The sequence below is a fragment of the Scardinius erythrophthalmus genome, assembly GCF_964197995.2.
Source record: "Scardinius erythrophthalmus genome assembly, chromosome: 4".
NCBI classification, from domain to species: Eukaryota; Metazoa; Chordata; class Actinopteri; order Cypriniformes; family Leuciscidae; genus Scardinius; species Scardinius erythrophthalmus.
Genome location: NC_138224.1, coordinates 11,057,622 through 11,068,225, shown reverse-complemented (window position 1 = coordinate 11,068,225; position 10,604 = coordinate 11,057,622). Strand labels below are relative to the sequence as shown.

At 35.6% G+C, this 10,604-nt stretch overlaps 1 protein-coding gene across 4 annotated transcripts; it reads left to right on the top strand.

The window, feature by feature from the left end:
- Window positions 1-700: 700 nt before the first annotated feature.
- gxylt1b (glucoside xylosyltransferase 1b) lies at window positions 701-8,830 on the top strand. Of its 4 annotated transcripts, XM_081364255.1 has the most exons (8): window positions 1,680-1,949; window positions 3,243-3,429; window positions 3,660-3,704; window positions 5,139-5,225; window positions 6,307-6,558; window positions 7,662-7,785; window positions 7,868-8,040; window positions 8,161-8,830. In XM_081364255.1, the coding sequence occupies exons 1-8, from the start codon at window positions 1,750-1,752 to the stop codon at window positions 8,320-8,322; spliced, it is 1,230 nt and encodes a 409-aa protein (XP_081220381.1). In that variant the 5' UTR covers window positions 1,680-1,749; the 3' UTR covers window positions 8,323-8,830. The 4 variants fall into 4 exon arrangements, with proteins under 4 accessions (XP_081220380.1, XP_081220379.1, XP_081220381.1 ...); XM_081364254.1 differs by lacking the exons at window positions 1,680-1,949; window positions 3,660-3,704 and adding an exon at window positions 701-856 and having other exon boundaries at window positions 5,211-5,225; XM_081364252.1 differs by lacking the exon at window positions 3,660-3,704 and having other exon boundaries at window positions 5,211-5,225.
- The last annotated feature ends 1,774 nt before the right edge of the window (window positions 8,831-10,604 follow it).

The following is a 10,604-nucleotide window of genomic DNA, read 5'->3' as shown; positions in this document are numbered from 1 at the left end:
AATTTACCAGAAGGATCATTATTGGCACAATACTTTAAGCTAGTAACTACTTGTACACTATGTCAGACAATAAGCATCACTTCATTGAACTGCCAGTTTTCCATGTGGAGTTGTGCAGGACATTAGGCTACTTATAAATAATGCCTGACACAGCTAGTTTGCGCACCGAGCAACGGAATATATATTCATGTTACCGGTGGTATGCAACATTATTTTCCGTACGGGACGGCATATGTAAGCCCCGCTCTCAAAATAACAGCATCTGCCTCTGTGTCTGCGAGCATTTGACTGTGATGGTGGGGAGACCACTACCCGTGAGCGAGAGAGAGAGCGGGACGGTCAAATAGCTGTAATCCTGTGGGCTGTGTGAGAAGATAGACTCAGGCTCTGCATGACCTGTTGCTGCTAAACAGGCAGCGCTGTGGGCAACAGTTGGCCTGTGGACTGTTGTTTGACCACTAATGACGTTACGTATTATAACACAATATAGCACAAGCACATAGCAAGCCTCTGTAACGTTACTTAAGTGAAATAAACAATTCAATTAGCCGTTAGCGCACCCTGCTAGCCTGCCTGACAATATGAGGCGTCAGATATCTAACACCATCACACAAATTAGTCAACGTGAGCTAAGTTAGCAAGCTGTATGTTTAATCGAAATATCAAACAGAGTAGGCTAATAACGTGACACCAATCATTTTAATACGGTTTTATCTACTTACCAACAACTCCACCACTGCTTCCTGGCTCGCTGGCGAGTGGCGACCATGACTTGCTTGTCAGAAAGACGTCGTTGGTGTAGACACTTGTCACTCAAACATGTCTGACCAATGGGGAAGCACCCGCCCCCACTGCGGTACGTTTGTGTCAAAATGATTTAAAAAAAAAACGACTTCAAAACTTTTTTCACTTCATTCAAAAAAAAAGAAAGTTCAATAAAAAAAAAACACTTCAAATGATTTTTTTTTTTTTTTGCATTTAAACAGTTTTTTCTTTGATTGAAATTATTTTTTTTTTTATTGAAAATGTTTTTTTTTGATTGAAGCAACTTTTTTGGGATTGAATAATTAAGACACAAATGTCCTACCCATAACATGGTCCAAACACAAAAAAGATTACTTCAATCAAAGAAAACATTTTCAATCAAAAAAAAAAGTGTTCAAGTGCAATTTTTTGAGTCTCAAATATTTTTTTGCATTCAAAAACATTTTTTCTATGATTGAAAAGGTTTATTTTTTGATTGAAGTGATTTTTTTATTGAAAATATGTTTTGTTTGTTTGAAGCAACTTCTTTTTTGATTGAATTATAAAGACACAAATGTCCTACCCATAATATGGCCCAAACACAAAACAACAATACTTCAATCAAAAAAGTTGCTTCAAACAAAAAAACCTTCACTTCTATCAAAAAAAACATTTTCAAGCAAAAAAAAATAGTGTTCAAATGCATTTTTTTGAGTCTCAAATATATTTTTGCATTCAAACACTTTTTTTCTTTGATTGAAACGGTTTTTTTTGATTGAAAATATATTTTTTGATTGAAGCAACCTTTTTTTTGATTGAATAATAAAGACACAAATCTACCTCCATAGTCTACTCCTAAATATTTTGTTGAATGAATCAGTGAATGCGATTCTTGGAAAAGATCCGACTCAAATGAACGATTCGTTACGTTCACGAAACGGACATCGCTAGCGGTCATTAGTGGGGCGAGTACACACTCAGTGAAAACTGCCCTTGCCCTTTAGAATGCGTGGATATATTCGTACATTTAGTCTGTGCATAGTTATCGCTCTTCTATCGTTACTAGTTTTGTTCAGTAAACATGATGCTGAGAGTTTTTTAAAGCAAGTTAGGGCGCCGCTGGAACCGTCCGTCGCAAAGAACGTAACGTTAAACGGAGTAGAATCAAAACAACGACCCACTGCGACCAGATCACACAGACCCGGGTAACGTTAATCAGATTTGTTTCGTTCCTTTAGATAATGTATGTTTAACAAGCGGAATTCGCGTAAATAACATTTCAAAGGTGTGTTTGTCTTTTTTTTTTTTTTTTTTCAAAATAATGTTTGAACTCAATTTTGGAAAGCTGCACTGAAAATACTATCCCAAAAATCGAAATGTGACATTCAGTTTGAGTTCATGCCGTTTCATCTGGATTCTACATACGAGGCCAGAAATACAGGGAACGTTCACCACGACTGAAATCCACTTGAAACGGGAAACGATGCACATGTCAACAGCCTGTGAAATTCCACACTGACTTGAGACACTCTTTATGATGGAAGCTGTTGACACCTTACCTGTACTGATTCATCGTCAAGAGAGAGTGCTGGCATGTCGAGAGCATTGAGATGTGGTTGCGCACTGATGCAACATAACAGCCAAATCACGCCCATCTCACGCACACCTGTGTTTCAGGTGATAGGCTGAGCTTACAGACAAATGGGGCATGCATTTGTGCAATTAATTTCACCTAATTCTGAACAAAATTGTAAAAAAAAAAAAAACAGCAGACAGAATACTGTACCCTCCATTTAACTAATAAATGACAAAGAATGAATCAATGTAACATACAGTTACATTATTGGCATTCCACTAATATGGGACATTATTGTATGCCATGTTTTCTTTTTTGTTGTAAGACCAGTTAGATATGTTTAATAAACTATTATAACAAAGTTTAAATGTAAATATATTCTTATTATATTTTCATTTTTAAACATTTTGTCTGTTTGATTTAGATGTTTATTTAATGTTAATTGCCAAAATGTTTAATTAGAAAATTATTGCAAATTATTAGGAAATAACAACAGCTAATTTAAAATTTAGCTAAGCACCATTAAGCAGCTCCTTTCTCTGACCGTTTGTGGTCTTGTTTACTCATCCATCCCTTTATCAGCCCATTTATGTTTTTTTTCTTTGTTGTGAGACCTATTAAAACATTTACTAAAGTATTATAAAGTTATTTTTAAACAAAATATCTTTATCACATTATCATTTTTTTTTTCATTTTTCATGTCTACTTAATTTAATGTTTATTGCAAAAAAAAAATAGAAAATGATTGCATGTTATTATAAAATACAAGCAACTTTTAAAAAACTGTTTCCAACCATTTCTAAATAAGAACCTCTTTTCACAGACCATTTGTTGGAAAAGAAGTGATCTTGTTTATTTATTCATCCATACTTTTATACTTTATGGGTTGAGTATAAAGCTAAAACTGACTGTCCATTTTCAGAGATGTTGCACACAAGGCGACTTCACCTAGACAGCGAGAGACGTTGATGCATCTGGCTGTGGTGGCTTGTGGAGAGAGACACGGGGAAGTTGTCAACATGCTGAAGACCACAGCCATGCTCAGCAGTCGAGACTTGAGATTTCACATCTTTGCAGAAGAGCAGTTACACACCAACATAAAAACAGCGGTTAGTATGAGCCAATTATCATTTCTGACATATATGCATGCGCATCTATATTGTTGCACAACAACGGGGCACATCTCTCCAGTGTTAAAGGGGATGTGAGTCATTTTAGGTGAACATTTTTCCCCTGTATATCCCAAGAGTGCAAACTCTATGCACTTTAATCTGCTAGACTAGAGAACCATTGAGAAACTGTTTAGATAAAAGATTTACTCCATTTTCCTCTTGCACAGCTGGATTCCTGGCCCGCTTACATCCGAGTGAAATTCAGCTATGTTGTAGGCTTGGGCGGTATTCGAATTTTGATACCGTCAAACCCCCTCCCAATTTTACCGGGGTATACGGTATTACCGTGACTAATTAAAAATGATGACATAATGGGCTCAGACGGCGTCACCAAACTGTTGGTTTGTGCCTACACAGTTCAGAAACTGAATGCCAGATCGGGCAAAAAAAAAAAAAAAAAAATCAAGCCGTGCACGTTGTGTCTGAGTCCGGTCGACGGCATTAACTGTTATTATGAGCCCGAGCCCACCATTATTCAACATAATACTGTGTGCGTGCAACAAGCAAGAAGTGCCTTTGTAATCCGGTGACGCGTGTCCATTTGATTTTTAATAAAACTTTTCTGTAAAGGTGGAAGTTGACGATCGCCATCTCTGTAGTGAGCGCGCATATAGAGAGAAATGCACATCATTGATTAATCAGACTATATTTCTTTTCGTTTTGAATTGTTTCGTTTAAAGAAATTGACGATCACCATCTCCATAGTGAACGATAGAGAGAAATGCACATCATGGATTACAGAGAGTAGGCTAGTCTATTTCTTTTCGGTTTGTATGGTTTCGTTTGCTGAAATTGATGATCACATCTCCGTATGAACGCGCCTAGAGAGAAATGCACATCATGGATTAAATAATCAGAGTGGCCTTTGTCTTTTCGTTTTGAGAAATTGACGATCGCCATCTCTGTGAACGCCATAGAGAGAAATGCACATCATGGATTAATCAGAGAGTAGGCTACCCTATATTTCTTTTCGTTTTGAATTGTTTTGTTTAAAGAAATTGACGATCGCCATCTCCAAGTTTCGGTTAAAGTGACCGCGGCATGCCATCGCCCATCATGTCATGATTATATTAAATATATAGGCAATTGGTTGATGAAAAATTTATTAAAATTAAGATAGAATTTATACAAAACGAAATTCGTTTTAAAGAGGCCTTTTACAAAACGAAATTTATTGAAGTGGTCAAATCGTCTGACTCCCGATGCATCCCATCTTATTTGTGCTGTTCACTTTTCATAATCAAGAAAGATGGAAAAAATAACATTATAATATTTTAACCAATACGAAACAACGCGCTTATTTAATGAACTCGAGAACAAAATGCATCCTGGCAGCAGTGAGTGGGTGGTAGTTTCGGAGATGCGACATTAGGTTAGAGGTGTTTACATCTCTCGCGGTCACCTTTTTATGGAACAATTTACAAATTGCCTCATCAGTATTTACCGCCTCTCCCTTCTCATTCGGTTGGAACCAGAAATATTGCCAAACTGCAACCACACATAAGCATTTTTTAGCCAATAAATAAATTATATATATTATAGGCTATATAAGTGCCGGTAATGACGGTATTGAAACTGATACCGGTGCTATTTTAAGATCCCGCGGTATCCGATATTACCGTAATACCGCCCAACCCTACTATGTTGTTCACCCCATTTCATTTCCCCATGAGAACCATGAAGAGTGGAGTCAGCTTTTCAAGCCATGTGCATCACAGAGACTCTTCTTACCGGTGAGAATTACTGCAGGATTGGTTACTGAAACAGCATGTTTAGTTTCAAATATTTTAAGCAAAAGCTGATTTGATTTTTTTTGTCATTTATGATCATTTACAGGTGCACTATATAACTTTGATCCTCTAGTGGTTGAAAAACAAAACTGCATGCATTTTGCGGAAGAACATTGTTTTGGTTGTGCTTTGGATCTGGGTGACTGTGCGGAGGAATATGGTTATCCTACTGCTCATAAACATTCACTTCTAAGCTTAAAAGACCAGTTTAGATGGAAAGGATCTCAAGCTGACTAGCTGAAGACATAATGTAGACGCGGTACTTCCTTGAAAATAAATTTCAGCACAGTGCTACAACAACCATAATGTAATGACCCTTCACATTATATAATGGTTAGAGAGCTACATATGGCAATTTATCTGTTCAATAAAATACATTACTCCCCTGTTGAGTTAATAAAAATTACATCTCACTTTTACGACACTTCCAATCTCCGAGAAGCTAAGCCGATGTTGATTCTTGTTTTATTGCGAGCTCTATCACATTCTCTTTTTTCCCAGCAGGCTCTCCACTGTTCTGCGTTTTTTTTTTTTTTAACGGGTGATTCCCTTGAGATTCGAGATTTACGTGATCCATGTCTCGCTCGTTGTGATAACTAAACTATACCACTCCCACACCATACTCGCATCAAAGTAGCCTAAGCAACTTTTCTCTATTTGCAAGTGACGCATGTACACAATTTCCCATGAAAACCATCCCAACAGTCTAAATTATAAACACTTATAATAGGCTTACCATAGTGAATCAGGGTAAGACAAAAACAAGTTTGGAAAAAGGATTGATGATTTATTTATTTAAATACTATTTAAATTTCGTTAATCTTGAACAAAAAAAGTTACAAAGTGTACCTTTAAAATGATACAATGTTGTGCTCCTTTCCTTCTATAAGAAAAAATCATAAAATATGCATTAATCTTTTCTGAAGTGGTGCTCTCTTTTTTTCTGAGAACAGAAAATGTATTTTTGATCTCAAAAACATTGCAGTTTGACAAACTATTTGCAATTTCTTTCTATTCTCTACAGATGATTCTGAGGGAGGTGGACTGCTTACTCTATGTGGACACCGATGTCCTCTTCCTGCAGCCTGTAGAGCTGATCTGGGACATGTTGGCGCTCTTTAACTCCACTCAGTTAGTAGCTATGGCACCAGAGCACGAGGAGCCACGGATTGCCTGGTACAGTCGCTTCTCCCGGCATCCGTATTATGGAAGAACTGGCATCAACTCTGGTGTCATGCTGATGAATTTGACCCGGATGCGAAAGACACATTTCAAGGTGAGATAAGAGAGCTAATCCTATTCATCTCAATAGCAGGAACACATGCTGAACTTCATAACCTGGATGCCGCCATCTTTGCTTCATTGGCAAACCAATCATGTGAGCTGGAAATGTCATGTGACATTCTATATTACTATATTAAAACTCCTGGCAGCAAACAGGGGGAAAAATATTTACAATATAATTCAAAATGATATAATAGTTAATATAACAATATAAAATACAGATAAATAATACAAATCAATATAAAGATATGTATTTTAAGTTTGGGGTCGGTAAGCTATTTAAAAACATTTTTGAAAGAATTCTCTTGTGCTCACACAGGCTGCATTTATTTGATTTTTTTTTGTGGTAAAAACAGAAATATTGTGAAAATATTACAATTTAGTAACAGTTTCTATTTGAATATATTTAAAAATGTAATTTATTCATGTGATGGCAAAGCAGAATTTTCAGCATCACTACTCCCGTCTTCAGCGTCACATGATCATTCAGAAATCATTCTAATATGATGATTTGGTGCTCAAGAAACATTTCATTTTATTATCAGTGTTGAAAACAGTTGTGCTGCTTAATATTTTTGTGAAAACCATGATACATTCTTTTCAGAAAACATGAATAGAAAGCTCATCAAAATCATTTTTTATTTATTTTATGTTTTATAGAAACACTTTTGTAACATTATAACCCCAGGTTTCACAGACAAGCCTAGTCCCAGACTAAGATGCATGATTGCTGTTTCAGTTAATGCTCTTTAATTCCTCTTAAAATATGTCAGTGCCATTGTTTTGTCTCAAGATGCACACCAGTAATGACGTCTTCTAAGGCATGTTTATTAAAGCTACTTAAATGTCCTAATTAAACTAAGGTCTAATCCTGGCTTAATCTGAGCCCTGTCTATGAAACCGGGGGCCTTAAAGGGATATATATATATGTGTGTGTGTGTGTGTGTGTGTGTGTGTGTGTATATATAGATATATATATAAAATGGTGTAATTCCATTTAAGTCCAGAAGAGGACGCCAACTGTCTCTTTTTTTCTTGGCTTTTAGATAGAGATACTTAACTCTTTTTTTTTTTTTTTTTACTCTTTATGGACAGAATGACATGACCTCTGTTGGTCTGCACTGGGACGAGCTTCTCATGCCTTTATTGCAGAAATACAAGCTTAACATTACCTGGGGTGATCAAGACCTGATTAATATCATCTTCCATTACAATCCAGGTAAGTCTATCTGGATTTCTTCTATTTCTTGTATCTTTATTACCTTTCAAGTCACTGTAACAGATGTGTATTGTTCACCCAGAGATGGTATTTACCTTCCCTTGCCACTGGAACTATCGTCCTGACCATTGTATCTACGGCAGCAACTGCATCCCGGCTGAAGAAGAGGGTGTTGTCATTTTGCACGGCAACAGAGGAGTGTTTCACAGCGACAAACAGCCTGCCTTCAAGGCTGTGTATGATGCTTTCAAACATGTGAGTTACTGTATTATTTTAGAGGAGTTTAACATTAACGGAAGTTTCTAAACCTTTTGCTGAGTTCCAACCAACGTGTCTTTCCAAAGCTAATGAATCACTCTTTACTTTTTCTGGCAGTACACATTTGGAGAGGATCTCGTAAAATCATTCTTGTTGCCGCTGGAAGTGGCGCTGAATGAAACCACACACACATACTGTGGGAAAGTTAGTTATTTCTTTACCAGAGAACTTGGAAAGTATGTAAAGAGGATCCAGAGAAGGACTCCACCTGGTGGCTGAGATGGGATACTGTCACTGTAGCTGAATAACGACAGAAATGTATTCTGGGAGACTGGATAAGAACGTCACCGCCTTTCCAGTCGTATCTGTGCAATGTTAGTGGTGAACGTTCAGTTTGAAACCTTGAAGCTGATGTAGGACGTGCTGAATGATGAAATGTGCATTTAAACCATTCAAATTGCCATTGTCATTTCACTTTTTTATCCTGGTTAAAGGGACAGTCAACAAAAAGGGAGATTGACATCATTTATTCACCTAAATGTCATTCCAAACTTTCTTTCCAGGAACAAATAAGGCAAATTGATGTTCCTCACACTGTATGACTTCTGAAGACTTTATAGACAAAACTCACTTTTATGATTGTTTTTTACTGCTTTTGGATGTACTGTTCCTTTAAGAGTGTTATTGAATGTACTGAAAGATGTAAAAGCATTAATTGGAAAATACTTGAAAATGTAAATATTCATTTTACATAATGTTCATATGAAATAAAACTATATATGTCATTAATCAGATTTAGACTTTTTTTACTATCAATATTCTCCACTGAAGAATTACATAAGGATATATTTAATTTTTAAAAATATGCTTAAGTGGACAGTTCATAAGATTTTGCATTTATAATTTGAGTGAAAGCATATTCATTAAAGTGTAGGGAAAAAATCGACTGGATCTTAATGAAGGGCACTTTTTTCATATGGAGACTAAATATAATATACTATCAAAATTGTAAATGTTTTGGATTTTTTCTTTAAATACAACTTTCCTCCACCAGGGTGCAGCATTGATTCAGGTTTTTACAAACACAGATAGTGTCTTGGAATGATTACAGTGGCTTTGTTCTGTGATAACATCACACAGCACTAAATACTGAACAACTTCCTAACAATATATAATATAACAGCTTGATACAGACTTTTACAAGTGAACATTTGAGGGAATTTAAAAACACACCTCAAGATAAATTCTTGGAGTATAAGAAAGGAGGAAATAACCCCTGGGAAAATCTATAATGGGATCATGGATTAAAATATCATTACTTGGCAAACCTTAAAGCAGTAGATGTCAATGACACAGGAAGACCTGATTCATTTCTAATCCAGAAGTAGTCCTGCATAAAGACCATTTGAAGCATCAGCAACCTGTGCTTGAAGGTCGAGGTGACTTCACAGACTAACAGGACACAATGAGACATAGTTACATCTCATGGATCAATGTAGCAACAAATAAACCATGTCTGGACCACCTGAGGCACAAGAGCTGATTTACAAGGATGTCCAGGTCAAAGGCAAGACTTGATACAGCAATAATGAGGGTCTGTCTGTCGGTGGTCTTCCTCTTGTACAGTATATGACAACCTGGATGATGGTACTATGAGTCTATTTTCCAACATTTAAAAGAGAAAATGAGTGAGGATTTATCTGCATCAAGTTTCAATTCACAATTCACATTCAATATTACAGGCCTCACTGGAAGATAAAGTTTGGAGACTTTTAAATATTACCAGTCTACCAGTATTAATTCATTTAGATTTTTACTTTTTCATTTAATATTTTTTATACTTACCCATTTTTTATTAGTTCAAGTTGACAAGTTTTTTTTTTAATCAACTAATGTTAACAAAGATTAAAAATACTCTAATAATTGTGTTGCCCATTGATAGTTAATGTTAGTTACACTGTAAAAAATGATCGTAATTTTAACGGTAAAAGACTGTAAAAACGCTACAGTGAAAAACTAATGGTAGAAAAAGATCTAATGGTACATTTAATGTAATTTTACTGTAAAATACTGTTAAATTGACAGTTTTTGAAAGTGAAAAAGAACAACTCATTGTATAATTTACAGTGAAAAACCGTAAATTGACATTCCCACAATTCCCTGTGTGACACTTCACATTTGATGTATTTTTGTTGAAAAAACTGTTTCTTCATAGTTTTCTTTGTTTTGTTTTTTTTTCTAATCAGTTATGTACATTAGGGTTTTATGTTACATTTAATGTTGTTAAATTAATGTTTATTGCATTTTTAAAATTTCATGTGTGTTACCGTGATGGTGTTTAACGTTTGTGTGAATGACACTGTGCAGCTTCTATAGATTTGACTTTCTTGTGGAAGAGCTGCCTGTGATGAGCTTTGATTGATCATGTGACTACCATCACTGCTGTGATTGGTGGTTATCAGTGTATTATGGTACAAAACAGATATTAATACTTCAATAGGATGGTAAATTCACATTATATCAGATAATAAAATATGGTTTATTACTGTAAATTTTAAGTT

What these genes read in the sequence shown, in the direction of transcription:
- gxylt1b (XM_081364255.1), top strand. Translation starts at nt 1,750, where the DNA reads ATGCGTGGATATATTCGTACATTTAGTCTGTGCATAGTTATCGCTCTT. An exon ending in ACCAGATCACACAGACCCGG is followed by an intron (nt 1,950 to 3,242) that starts GTAACGTTAATC and finishes GTCCATTTTCAG; the next exon opens with AGATGTTGCACACAAGGCGA. An exon ending in GAGTGAAATTCAGCTATGTT is followed by an intron (nt 3,705 to 5,138) that starts GTAGGCTTGGGC and finishes CCCTACTATGTT; the next exon opens with GTTCACCCCATTTCATTTCC.